Source organism: Rhamphochromis sp. 'chilingali' (assembly GCF_963969265.1).
Source record: "Rhamphochromis sp. 'chilingali' genome assembly, chromosome: 21".
Classification (NCBI taxonomy): Eukaryota; Metazoa; Chordata; class Actinopteri; order Cichliformes; family Cichlidae; genus Rhamphochromis; species Rhamphochromis sp. 'chilingali'.
Window position 1 is genome coordinate 13552841 of NC_137949.1, and position 14661 is coordinate 13567501.

Genomic DNA, 14661 nt, shown 5'->3' on the forward strand with positions numbered 1-14661 from the left:
TGTTGTCCCAAAACTCAAGACATACTCTGGCACCTCAACAAAGACTCGAGCGTGGCTCTCATGCGGAGATGCCCGGCATTACTATGTGGCAATGACTTGCAATTTTTGCAATTGCATTTTTTTTCTTGCTGTGATCAAACACAGAAGATATAAAAAAAACATGCTAATTAACGACTTTCATGTAGTTTCTCACCCAGTTTGTGAGGTTAAAAGGAACCCTGGTGCTTTTGTCCAGCTCAGTTTGGTGAAAACCAGAGCGACTGGTCTGCACCACCACCAAGTTTGCACTTAGAGTTGGCAGTGATTTTGAAATTAATTCTACAATTAGTTTTTCAGAACGGTGTTTTGCACACTAATCTGTCAAATGGAGATTGTTGTCATCACATGTAGGCGACCTAATGGTCTTTGTTAGTCTTCCTGGACCTGGTAACTCCAGCAAAGAGCGTCTGAGCCAGACGGATCCAATATAAGCGGCTTGACATCTCTGGCCACTTCATGACTTTTTAATGTCTTCTATTCCGTTTCTATTTTATAATTCAGGAACACAGCAGTACACTAAAGGGAGGTGTCATTAAGGTGTTCAGTTTGTAGGACGACTGGCTTTTGACTCCATCTACTGGTCATTTGCTTGGCTCTCATGTTTATATGTATATACTGTATCTCCAGGAAGTGAAGGAAATAAAAGAAATATGCAGTAACGATATGCAAATCGGAAGTCACTTCAAAGGAGAGCGCGTGGAGTAGGCAGAATAAAAAATCAAAAATAATGTCCGATCCTGGCGAGCGAGACCAAAGACTTGAGTGTGCTCTCATACTGAGCGGTCTGCCTTTCCTCAGGTGACACTTCTGCATTCTCACAGCAGACATCACAGAGGAAACGCAGCAGTTCTCTTCCCCCTTTGCTGTGCTGCCGCGTGCCCTGCTCCACCCGCCAACGCACCATCAAAAATTCAACAAGCATGGCATGGAACCAAAAGTGGAACATGGCTCGTGGTGAGGGGGGAAAGGCACGGAGGAAGAGATTAGCACTGGAGAGGTGGGGAAGGGGGTCTTACAGTCAGAGTAATGTATTAACAAAACCCCGCGGTGAGCAAAGCCGGTGACATGTGGGGAGGTTTTTTTTTCCCCCTCACAGACATCAGTGGAAACTAGTAGGAGTTCAATTACAAAGAGTCTTACAGGAGCACTCATTACCTCCTCCAAAAATCCAGAGGTGAAGCAAATTACTGCCTCAAGAAAGGAAATGTATTAATGCAGATACCATTACAGCTCTGATTTAAACCATGTGAAGCACTTAAAAGCATCAGACACTGCTCCTGTAACACCTGACTGACATTTCCTGGAAAAGTATCAACACAAAAGATGCATTTCATAGATCTGAGAATGAAGTGCTCGTGAGTCAGTGGCTTTTAGACACGAAAAAAAAAAAAAAAAGCAGTGCTGCCCTTTCATTTAAAGCAGGGGTGTCAAACTCAAATACACAGTGGGCCAAAATTCAAAACTGGAACAAAGTCGTGGGCTGACAATATTTATTGAAATATATTTATTCCTCCAGATATAAGAATGAATCTTTTCTTATGGACTCAAACACGTTTTGCTGAAAAACTGAATATGGAACAAGCAAAGCTTAATACTAAACAATATATATATTAGCTGTATAATACCAGTAGGCCAGCTCTAATAGTAATTTGGTATGGCTTCGCGGGCCAAATGTAATCTATGATTTAAAGGGTAAAAAAAAAAGGGCTTTGTTTCTTAAACTGGATCCAATTGTGAACCAGTCCGTCTAGAGGCAGGTCTAGACACCAAAGACAGCAGAAATGACATCCCTCCATCAAGTCCTGCTGGCATCTTGGGGTCTTGAAACAAGATATGAAATATCGGCGACTGAACCCATAAAGTCATCTGGAAACTGTTTAAAGATTTTAGAGCTGAGGGATATTTTCCCATGGACTTCTATTATGCTGCCTCATGTGACATTATGTGGACATTGGATGGAGGATACAATGAAAGCTGTTTAACAGGGAATCACTGAGCGATCTGTAGGCCTGGATTACTGGGACATTAGCAATCAGTTTCCCAGCTACCACTCATAACCAGTTGGGGAAAACTCACTTTTTCTCTCAGGACTGGTGGTTGTGATTTACAATAAAACTCCTAAAGCTCATGGAACAGGTAGCCTACCTTTAAGCTGTGTAAAATGAACAGACTCGAGCTTTATTTTTTAAAACTTCATGGCAATAGTTTTATTAAGTTACGAAATCAACACATTTAAGAAATTTAACTATATACATTGGTTCTAATGTGTGGATTAAAAAAAAGACAAAGAAGCTTGACACATCAAGCTAATACATCATACAGACGCTGAATTTCACATAGTCATAAATAATGATCAAATTATAATTACAAGCTTATATCATCCTCATGAGTGAGGGGATGATTTTAAGAAAAATCTCCCAGGATTTATTTGTTCGTGTCAAGAATGAAGAACACGTCACTGAATTCCTCTTAAATATCGCGAAGCTGCGCTATAAATTACATCAAGCATACCCACCATGTGTTCCATGGGAAACAGAGAAAAAGGCAATGGTTTAAGAAATCATTTCTCATGAACGACTGGTAAGCCTTAAAATAAACTTTGAAGCGGTTTCAGTAAGGTCATTTACAACAGGTAAGAGAGGCAGGGTTTTACCCATAAAGCAATCAAATAATGCTAGCATTTGCTAATTTGTTCAAAATGTACAGAAAACGAAAAACAGCAGTGCAAAACGCTTCAGTCGCAACCCCTAGAGGCAAGCACCACAGTAAACAACTATGCAGGATGCTGGACATCGTAAAGTAGTGGCCTTTTAAATACAGAAAACTAGTGTTGAAACATTTTGCACAGCTCTGATTCCAGTGGCATGACTGAGTTCCTCAGTGTTCTTCTTTGTCTCGGCCTCTCTTTTCCTTTTCGTCTTGCAGAGCGGTGCCCAGCTTCTTGATGAGTACTGACAGCACCTTGTCCAGTGGGTCCATCACACCCCTCTGCAGCCATTTGGGAATTGTAGTCCTGGCATGGTGGAAGCCCAGTTTCTGTAAGATGTAGTCCACGCCAACTGGGTCGATCTTCCGACCCGTCCAGGAGATGAGCCTGAAGGTAGAGGTGAAGTTTAAGCATTGCTAAAGGTGCATGAAAAGACTCCCTGTTGCTGCACGTCTCTTTCCATTAAAGGATTTGCTTCTTCCTTTTGAATCTCAGAGGGGAAGCTGTTGCTTTGTACAAAGATATTTCATATAAAGATTCAAAAATATTCTTTTTTTTAAATTAAAATCTTTGTTCTTTCCTGGATTAATGAAGCAAAGTCTTTGTGAAGGGACTAAGATGCTTCATTTATTTAGTGTTTGTGCTGCATTTGTACAAATTCACAAAAGACTAACGATTAGTAATTATGAACTAGCATCTGAAAAAGGCTAAGGGGGTTAATAAGAGATACTGCACTGCAAAGTTATTGCTCATCCTGTACAGGCCATTTGTGAAATTATACCTCTGTTCATTATTTTTTGATAAAGCTTATCGTTAGGGCTGATCGGGTGACCCTTAACCATCCCTTAGTTACGCTGCTACAGGCTCAGGCTGCTGGGAGACTTCCCACTGAGCATTTCTTCTCTACTTCTGCATGTCATTAACTTTGGTCTTCTCTCTCCTGAAGTTTGAGTTTGGTCCTTATTTTTTCCTCTTCTTGCCTGAGCCTGCCTCTGCAGGACATTTCTTCCTGTGATAAAGGAGTTCTTCCTTCCTGCAATCACCTGCAAGTGCCTTCTCAGAGGTCGTCTGTTCGTGAGTCGGGTTCTCTCTATGATACTGTCTTTTTCCTACTGTATTACTGGGGCTATTAATCATACAGCTATAAATTCATTGATGTGAATCTAATTTTTAACTGGCTCCACCTAAACTAGCATCACACATTGCTTCTCACATATAGAAGAGTTACTAATATTAGTAAAAATCGATATATAACATTTAGATAACCAAGCACTGACAGCGCATCTTTCTGTTCATTTCAAAACTTGCATTTTTAATGGGCTAATTGCACTTTTACTTTTTACAACCCGGCTCATTAAATAGCTCATCGGCATCTCTGTGGAATCGAAAATATTCAAAGAGTCTTTACAAGATGATAAAACCCACAAAAATCCAACAAACAGAACAAAATTAGGCCATAATTGGGGCTCAGCTGTTCCACATCTTGGTGAAACGGCACAATCATTTCTTGATGGTTTCCAGCACAAACACTAACTAAACAGAAAATGAAAGCAATTTTTTAAACCTTTGCTGCATTGTTTGTTTTTGTTGGTTTGTGCAATCATGTTTGCTTTGAGAACAAACTCGTAGAAAAAGATGCTTTTTATTTTCTCCTCTAACATTTTTGAGTGAGCTTTAGGACTCCTGCTCATCATGTGAAAGTGTGCGTCTTATAATAACAAACAGATGCTGAGCTGACCTGAGAGTCGGCTCCAGGTGCCAGGTGTTGCACATGAACTCCCTCCAGTCCACCGTGGTGTAGTTGATGCTGTCGTCCTTGTCTTTATCCGCGGAGCTTTCATCGTGCAGGGCGGTGGGGCTCTTCTGGCCGGGCCGAGGTGCGAACATCCGCGGGGCAAAAAGAGCTGAGAACACCGAGGGAGAGAGGCAATCAGGTCTCTGCTTTGAAACGCTCCAGTTTTCTCTTTTAGCACATTCGTGAACAACAACATCAGAGCACAACATAGATGCGTCCTACTTCAATTATTCAGAATGAATCAAACGTGTGAAAATCTGAAGCGCTCGCAGTGCTTCTCTTTCTACTTTGCTGCAGAATCAACAGAACAAAGTCACGGCTGTTTTAATTGTGGTGATGAAAGCGAGGTCGCCGGCATAAAGAGTGCTAATTTGTTCCTTTGTGACGACTTGAAACCCATTAGGATGCTGCGCGCGTCGGGCTCCCTGACCTGGCTGCTGTGTGTGAAAGTAACAGCGTGTCACGCTGCTCCCAAAAATTTGTCCCACAGCACGCGGACAGCTTCACAAGTACAGAGACAGACAGATGTGCTTAATCTTGTGGTCTTCTCCTCCGATGGCTTGATGACTCATATTCTTGACAGACTGTACAATGCTTGGAACTCTGGAGGGTGTTTTTTTCGTGACTAGTTGAGTCATAAATTTGTGGGCAGTTGAAATGAATAAACATTGTTGTTGGGGTTTTTTTTCTATTCACTGAAAGACTAACATCGATGAGTAACATGGAAAAAACAAAACCTTTCTCTTTCTCCTTTAGATAGGCCGACACCAGGTCGTGCAGGAACATGATGAGCTCGGCATCCATGGTGACGCAGATGTGGTCGGTGAACTCTGTCACCACGCTGCACTCCACTTTGGGTTTGCTGCTGGAGTCTGGAACAAATGAAAACACAGAGATTGGATTTGTAAGGTCATATTTTAAAAAACAAACAAAAAAACCCAAGAAAATCAATTTCAGCAAACACATCGATGTAGAGTTAGTACGACCTTTGGTTTCCTACATACTTGAGAATATTATGCAACTCAATGGGATAATCTCCTCGCTCTTATTTTGAAGTTTCCATTGCTGCTGACTGTGTGAGTCCTCGGTGTTACTCAGATTGACTCTTTGTTCTTTGACAAAGAAAATTATGATTTTTTTTTTTGTGTCAGCATGAATTTGTAAGTAATGTTTTTCAGTAGGGAGTATAATTTGTGTTGTCCAGGCAAAGTGGGAGATATGTCACCATAGCAACTACAAAAACCAGATGTGTAAGAAGCAGCAGGAACCTAAACCTTGGTTGTTTTCCCCTAAAACTAACCTGGGAGGTTTTAATCCTTAATCTCAACCAAGTTTTAATGTCTAAATTGAACCAAGTAATTCATTTAGAATTAATAACTGAGTCGGGTATGAATCCCTCCAACCTCCAAATGTGGATAAGGACAAAAATGAAATACAAATAATAGTACAAATTATGTCCAGAGACACGATGAAATAATTAAGTTCTTGTTCAGAAATACGAATAAACAGATTTGGGCTGCGACTATTAAAAAAAACAAAAACAAAGAAAACACTGCCACAAGACTGCGCTGGTTTTGCTCTGAAATTGCTTTGCAAGCTAGAAGGGCACTAACAAGAACCTGCAGCAGGGCGAGAACTGGTTCACGGTCACAGGAATCTGAGGCTCGCGGAGCAAAGCGAAGGGCTGCCGTCACTTCCTGCAGTGCAAGGCGGAGCTGGGATGCAGATGCTCCAAACAAGAGGAGCTGATTATTCGTTGATTTATTAATTTATTTAAGGAAGCGCAGGTAATTTTATAAACACTCCCATACTCCGAGTGTGATCCCAACAGTTCATTTACAGACTTGTGTGAACTAAAACATCACAAAAAGCTCATTCATTAGCAGATTGTTTTTATGGTGTTACTGTCACCTACCCGTTAGAGAAGGTTCATCCGGATCTTGTACGTGAATTGACTTAAAGTCCAGCTGCATTCTGGGTAGTGCAAAGATGGTCTCTGTTTCGTGGTTGTAGCTGGATGTGCTGCGGAAGCTGCTCAGCAGACTGGAGCTCTTGGCAGCCGATCCGCTCTCTTGGTTGTTGGCCTCGACGTTCCTGAGCAAGTTCAGCTCTGCGACAGGAGATAAAACACGTGGGAACTCTTTTCCTGAGTTTAAGGTCACGCTCACGCTCTGCTTTTCCGCTTTGTTAAATGCTATCTCCACCTATTTTACATTTAAGATAAGACGCGGCTGCTGCGCGGTGGAGAGAAGAGAAAATTTCTCCTTTTAGTCTGAGCTGTCTCGAGTGAAGAAAAGGTTAAAGTCTGAAGCAATCTTTTCTTCCCCAGATACCCCCAGTTAACACTTCTAGCCTAGTAAATCAGTTCTGAAGCTACTTAAGGCTACGAAATTCATTTTTTCCTTCCTTTCGGTTTATCTTCTACTAGGTTTACGTCACTGATTAAAGAATACAGGATGTTTGATTTGCAACAGTCCCAAACTGGCTTTCATCAACATTTGAAGTGGTTGCTCTTCCCCCCCTCCCAGCATGCTCGTATGACATTAAAGCAGCATTTGGTCCCATTAATTGATCTTTTTGTTCTCACTCGGTCTCAAGAATCCTAATGTGACCAATGGCTAAAAATGAATTCTGTGCAGCCGAACTTGATGTGAGACTAATCGAGTGAGTATATTCTAAACTTATAGTCCAAGTATGAAGTGAGATTCTCGCTTTGTTTACCTAGACTGTGTTTCCCTGCAGAACTAAAACAGATAAACACAAACACATCAATTCTGTGAGAAAAAGGGTGCGATCCTGGAAAATTCCCGTTTGATTTGGTTCACTCAGAGTGTGAAAGCTTCGTTTTAGAGACACCTGAATGCATTTCTGCACAGAACAATGACTCTGGATTCTGTTCCTCTTTTCTTCTATTGTCGTGACTGAGTTTGGAGGGATCTCTTCTTGGCTACTACAGACAGAAGGCACAATTATATCCAACTGAAAACTGCTCCCATATTCATGGAATAATCAGATTCCAAGGACAGCGTGAGCCAAGTTGATGACAGAGTTGAAGCGGACATATCCTGCACATTTCCAGGTCGTTATTTTAAATCTGGGGGTTTACTGGCATTAATCTGCATGATTTACAGATCCAAATTGATCCGATACTAGAGCTGGGCGATATAAGATGTTATGCTTGATGTTTTTTTCATTTCAGACGATAACGATATCTATCACGATATAAGCCAAATAACTATATTTGTAAGATTTAAATGTGCCGTTGCTCACAAGTAAAATGTGAAATAATCAGCAGCTTGTTTTGATTAAAATATTTATTTCCCATAATAAGTTCAACAGGGTAGATGTACTAAAGAAACATGAGACTTTTTCAGATAAATAAAGGCAAATATTGCAAACTACACAAAAGGCAGCCGCTAAAGCGTTTAAGTTTCAAAATAGAACAAACGAAACAGACTAAATTGTCAATTCCACTTAGAAACAAAATATTAATTCTAAAAATAAATCTTAGTTTGTTTTACAGAAGAACAGACAAAACTGACTAACTTTTGTCAATATCAAATAAACTGAGAACTAAAAGGAAATTCTCAATCTCTCCTTGTTGTATAGCTGAGCTTTTCAAACAGTTTTAACAGTTACTTTAGTCTGACAAAAGCCGAATGACGAATTAGCGCTTCCAGTCAGAGACTGAGCATGCACCGCTTTATTGTATTTCCAGACTTGCTTTCGGCACAATTTACAGTGCACGCTACTCTGTTTTTTGTCAGACTTGAAATAGCCGAAATACCTTCACACTACAGAACTTCTGTGGCTCTTCCGTTCGACAATCTCTCCGGCATTGGAACCATCATCTGTTTTCTCTTCGGTAACCTTCGCTCACGCTCTCGGTTGATTTTTCTGTAGTCGGCGCACTCATTTCCTCCATTACCGGGCGGCACGGCGGCTGGCTGCGTCCCAAACAAATACACATGTGCGGCTTGGCACTTGTGCTGTACGTAACAAGTCACGTGACGTGACACTGCGGCTGTGATTGGTTCGGCTCTGCGCTACTTAATTTGGATTGGCTGTTGTTGGGTTTTTTTTGTTTGTTTGTTGTTGTTTTGTTTTTTTTTTTAAAAGAGGACAAGAGAGACTAGGTCTATCGCAATAGTTTAACTTTTCTATCGAGGAAAAGTTATTTCGCAACACATATTGTTATCGTTCTATCGCCCAGCTCTATCCGATACTTTAAGTTCAGCCTCAGGCTATTTAAGGTCCCCCATCAGCCCACGCTGACTCTGATTGGACAGCTCCAAAACCAAACCACAGTAATCAGATTCAACTGTTTCCCTGTATTTTCCAATCCCAAATATTTTCTTTTTAAATACGCGTTCAAGCCTTTCGATCCCAAATAAGCGAGCATCAACGGCCCACTGACGAGGCTTTCCACTAAACAAATGGGCACACATGAATGACACAATTTTGCTGAAATGTTTACCTTCGTTTCTCATTGCAGTGACGTAGCTAAACCATTCTTTGACAGTAGCAACACCATGTGGAGGGTTTTCATGTCGCCGTCGTGTGATTTTGGTTATGGTGGCCATTGGGCTTTCGAGAGCACCACACGGCTTCGTGACCATCGTGTTGTGGCCGAGATGGAAATCCAGTGTCTGCACGATGTAGGTAGAGTCGTCTTTTGAGCCTGTGTGTAACAGAAACAATTCATAAAGAGATGCACCTTTATATATTTAGTTTTGATCTGTTCATCAGGACTGAGCATCATCTCGACTGAATAATATTAATATTCACGAGTCCCTAAAAAGAACATTTAGTCTCACCATCCTCCCAGATTTTCTGTGCCTCTGTCCAGAAGGCGATGTTGGGCTCTTCCAGGTGGAACAAGGCCCACGACTTGGAGCGGAAGTTTGGCCCGTGGAAGCAGGCCAGAGTCATGTGATTGCCATGGAGGCTCATCGACCCGCCAAGCTGCACGGCATCCTCAGGCAAGGGCGTCTGGAAGAGGGAGATGTGGCAGCCGGCGATTACCTTCAGCACCCCGGGCCAGTGGCGGTGATGGGCCGCATCCATGTCTGCGTGACAAAGACAGTTAGGAGGGAAAATGAGAAGCAGGCGGACAAATGAATTCTGACTGGAACACGAGGCTTGTTGCTGGCGCTAACAGGATCAGATTTAGTGTGTCATGTTGTTTTTGTCCTTATAAAGCCCTCAATCTTTAAAATGTATGCTGCCTGTTTCGTTACTGATTATCTCATGAGCGAGGCTGATTACATTCAGTTGCTAAACAACCTTTTCAACTATTTGAAAAAGTTGTTTACAAATTAAGCTTATTAGAATTACAAATCATTTCACTTCCTGCAAGCAGCACAGCTTGCTGTGCGCGCCTTATTATGCTACAGACTGTGCTCAACATTCACCCAGCAGTACGAGGCATGCTTACAAAGCTCTGCAGCTCCTTTGTCAGTGTTGACGACGGGGGTTTTGGGGGGCAGGTAGGGGCCAGGGCCCCAGGTGGAGAGGGCCCGCTTGCTGGTGTCGAATTGCTGAGTGAAAAACTCCTGCAGCTTCATGCCGATCTTGATGAGGTCTGGTGTGGTGGACCGTGAAATGATCACCTGGAAAATGTCCCACTGCAGGTCTCCGTGGATGAAGATCTCACTGGAAGGAGAAAAGATGGGGAGGGAAACGGAGCAGATGAGTGAAAAAGGTTGTTGCAAGAAACAAAGGAAAGGAGAGCAGGCATAAATGGCTCACAGGTGAAAGAAAATGGCATATATTCTCGACATAATGTCGTGTAATTTGTGTATTCTTGTGTTCAAACTAGATACAAACACAAACCCTCGAGTCCAGACATAATTTTGTTCGGCTTGCCGAGCATTCGGAAACGTGGGCAATAAATGTCAGCAAATTGTCTGTTTTTCTTCATAACCCGCGATGCTTTGAAATTGTGCTCTCTAGTGTGCTTTGTGTTTCAACACTTCAGAAACTGAATACAAACCTCTTTGTAGAGAAAACATCTGCATTTCAAAGTACAGAGACATGGAGACGTGAAGCAGGCTAATCTCTGATGGCCACAAGAATGAAATGAATAAATGGCACTAAACATGACTCATCTAAAAGTGCTGTATTGATCGTGTTGTGCCGAACAGTGCAGTCACGCTGACATCATACCACACCTTTTCTCTGATAGGCTGGTGTCCACTGTACACAGGTTGACCTTCCATTCATCCTGCAGCTGCAGGTCAGCATTACTAAACACTCCCATTAGGATGCTGGAGCCCATGTAGTCCACTCGCGCCTCTGTGGAGCCCATGGTAATCTGGATCTTGTGGCTGGGCTGCTGGTTTGGATGCTCTGAGATGTGGGCTGCAAACCACACGATAGTAGTTACCAATGAGAGCGCACAAGCAATCCCATACCTCTCAACATCAAAATCAGTGGATTCTAGTAAGTAAGGACTGACTTCTTCTTCTTCTGGTTTACCTGTTTATTGCTGCTGGACCACAACAGCAACGGGGCAACCATACATAGCAGAACTCACACTACACATGGCTGCTTTGTATGGTGTCTGAGCATGATTGCCCTCCTCCACAGCCCTGAAAGCTTAAATTCACAGCTCCACAACCAACAAGGCATATCATCTAAAAATGGTGCTAACCTGTGTTAAGATATTCAACTGGCATTCATGAAAACGCTTTAGGCTTCTGGTAGGTACAAACCACAACTGGTACATGTCAATATGTTTGGTCTAATAATAGTTTTATAAAGTCACACACATCCAGCCACAGCTTCATGGCTTCAGTGTCTTTAAATACATGCTGAGATTGACTGTGAAGCCTCCTCTCAGATAAAAATGGCTCAGCACCTTGTTCTTATGTTTTTAGTCTAAAATACCAAAGTTAAAATGATTCATTTTGCTGTAAATATTCACTTTTGTGTCTATTTATAAACTATTGAAGGTGAACAGGCGAGAAGGTGACGTGTGCTTCACACACACTGTGGCAGATTTAGTTCATCTAGAGAGGACACCGAGTAGGGACGATTTCAGGCAACAAGTAATTTCTTTAGCTGACTGCATCTCAAGCAGAAGCATCAGTGATCAGTGCTTAGATATTAAACTCAATGAGCAAAGATCTAATATGCAATCACTGATCACTTCATTAGTTACACTTTGCTAGGACTATGTTGGACCCTCAGAGATTTTGGTCCATACTGACATGATGGGCTCATACAGCTGCTTCAGATTTGTCATCTTTACATCCATGATTTCAGTCTCTACATCCCAAAGGTGTTCCAGTTTAGAGTTCAACAAATTTATTGTCAAGTTTAAGAACAAGCTAGAGCTGCATTTTATAACATTTTGTAATATTCTGCTGGATATAGCCATCAGAATATGGGCACAGTGTGGCCACTCAGGCAGGCTGTGTCACTGAAATGATGCTTAGGCTGTATTAAGGGGTCCATGGCGTGCCAACAAAATATCCTGCACATCATTACACCAGCAGCCGCAACTGTTGTTTTTAAAGTGGTCGTTTTATGATTTTATCCCAAAATCGAGACTGGTCACACCAGGCAACATTTTCCCAATCGTCTATTGTGCAAAAGTGAATTTTAGTCTCAGTTTATCGTTCTTAACGGAAAGAAGTCGCACCCAGTGTGGTCTTCTGCTGCTGTACTCCATGCGCTTTAAGAATATATGCTCATCTGCACATTTTGATTTTTTAACAAAGCTTATTTGAGATACTGTTGCTTTCCTGTCAGTTTGAAACAGTCTGACTATTCTCCTTTGACCTGTTGAAAGAAATGTTCATCATTCAATATTTTCTCCTTTTTTCAGACCAGCCTTTCTAAACTTCTAAAACACAGTTGTTTAGGAAACTCCCAGCAGATCAGCCTTTTCTGAAATACTCACACCAGGCCGTCTGACACCAACAGCCATGCTCCAGCCACCATCAAAGTCACTTAAATCCCCTTTTTATCCTCATTGTGATGCTCAGGTTCAACTTCAGCAGGTTGCCTTAACTATGTCTGCATGCCTAAATGCACTGAGTTGCTTCCAGCTTCCAAGTGGCTGCTGTATCTATATATTAGCCTATTTAAACATTAAATGTAATATATAAAATAAAATGCATTTTATGCCTATTTAGCAGAGTAAACATTTTTGTATGTGCATAATATTACATTACTGCTCCCAGTGTTTTAAGAACTCTTGCACTGAACTTTGGCTCAGCTCCACATCCACACTTTACACTCTGTTAGAATAAAAGCTGCTAACGAGTTGGAGAAAAACACCAGATGTTTGAAAAGCTGATGCCTTGTTTACTTACAGACCATCTCCAGGGTGTTCACGTCTATATTGCCACCCACCACCCCGCCCTTGGAGTCGAGCTTGGATCGGCCGAGGCCGACAGACATGCTGATCTCTCGGTCTCGGTTGCTTCCGACAGAAAGTCGGCCCTGACTTTTCAGCCCGCTGGTCGTCCAGCTGCAGGGACAAACAACTGTGAGCGCTCCTGAAATGCTGCTGAATAATGTAGAAGGCTTCTGTATGAAACATAAATGACTCATCACAAGAAGTTTCCAAGGAATAAACACAGGTAACAGAGGAAGAAACGAACAGCCAGTTCTGAGCGCTAAACCCATTTTCACAAGTCAACATGTCAACTGTGTTTTCTAACGTGTCGTTGTGCGTTTCACCTTCATCAGTTTGATGTGTTATTGCCTTTTTGCTTATATCCAAGTGCAGCTATTTTGACAATACAATTCTCGCTTTAAATCCAGGCTGCACCCTTGCATAAAAGTTTTTATGAAGGAAGAATATCCTGAGCTCATAAATGATTTAATTAGAGCTGGAGAAGTGTACTGTCTTGCCTTGGTGAGAAAGAAGCAGAAGGTGTGTGTTGTTTGTGGAGCCCACACATTTCCACTGTGGAAGAGGGTTATTTTTTTAACTTTATGGAGACCCAGAGCTCATAAAACAGTACAGCCTTAGTTATGAGGGTGCTGTGTTTGCCACTGCTTCAGCATCATTTTCTGCACTTCAGCCTCAACCGTAGAGATCAGGGGTGTACTGACACCATATTGTGGTGAACGGTAAAATCCAGCAGTGCAGTAGAGTTAAACTGAACCCATAAGAGTGGACGATAAAGGGTGATAAGAAGTGCAGGAGAAGCACCCCAGAGGCATCTGTACACCAGTTTAACAGCTGTTTACTGCAGTAAAAAGGTAAATAAACAATGTTGGCTATGTTTTATTTAGACAGTAACATTCTTAAGTTAAATTTATAACTTTAGTTTTGCTTTTAGAGCTACAATGCATGATGAAGAGTGTTTTCCAGTCAGTAATTTACTGTTCAAGCGTGGAATCTTTCACTTAAGTCATTATCTTACACTAGCAAAAATTGCTACAATTAGATCAGCATGCGAGCAAAAAACTTAAGGATTCAGACCAATCTATAAGAGAGCTTCCAATAGCTTTTCTCCTCTTGGATCTTAATGATACCATAATAGGAAAGGATAATATAATGTGGACATCTCAGGCTCTCAGGAGGGAACTAAATCAGCTGGTTTCAAACCACATATGAACTGAGGGACTGCAACAGGGCCGGGTATAAGATAACTAAGGATTATATTGAAAGCAACTTTAAGTGTAAGGCTGGTTTCAATGATTGCATCACCTGTTAGGATACTAAAGAAAATACAGACCCTTGTAGTTGTAAATAGGCCTGATTTTGTCTGATGTGTGGCTGTGAAAATGCCTGGCTTTTCTGAGGCACTTATATGTTGTTGGCAATTGATTCTTGTTGAGATGAGATGAGAGTCTGTTGTCGCCATCGACAAGCGTTAAAGTGGGGCAGCCAAAAAATATACTTTGATTGAAAATCATGAGATACTTCCAGATGAAAGATTTTTATCTCTCATCCATTTAATTAGTGTTTTTCTTCCTTTAGTGCATAATCCCCCTGCTAATTCATTTTTAATGATATTTTGTGTTTGTTTTCCTAAAGTTTCTTTTATGTTCTTTTGATTTTAATGGTTTTTTTTCATGATTTGTGAAACTGGACAAGTGTGGCCAAGATATTCTATAAATGAAAATATAGTCAATAATTTTAAATCGCTTCTGT

The 14661-nt window shown here is 41.5% G+C and overlaps 1 protein-coding gene across 8 annotated transcripts in view; it reads right to left on the reverse strand.

Annotated features, from left to right (window-relative positions):
- Positions 1-2209: 2209 nt before the first annotated feature.
- The window catches only part of kiaa1109 (KIAA1109), an 80299-nt gene continuing 67847 nt past the window's right edge, over positions 2210-14661 (reverse strand). For all 8 annotated transcript variants that reach the window (XM_080870365.1, XM_080870371.1, XM_080870367.1 and 5 more), the window contains 9 exons: positions 12866-13023; positions 10715-10904; positions 9979-10196; positions 9359-9610; positions 9019-9222; positions 6457-6651; positions 5279-5413; positions 4485-4650; positions 2210-3133 (listed from right to left, as the gene is read on the reverse strand). In XM_080870365.1, coding sequence (XP_080726491.1) covers positions 2917-3133; positions 4485-4650; positions 5279-5413; positions 6457-6651; positions 9019-9222; positions 9359-9610; positions 9979-10196; positions 10715-10904; positions 12866-13023 — 1735 coding nt within the window. In that variant the 3' untranslated portion in view covers positions 2210-2916. The remainder of the gene's footprint in view (positions 3134-4484; positions 4651-5278; positions 5414-6456; positions 6652-9018; positions 9223-9358; positions 9611-9978; positions 10197-10714; positions 10905-12865; positions 13024-14661) is intronic.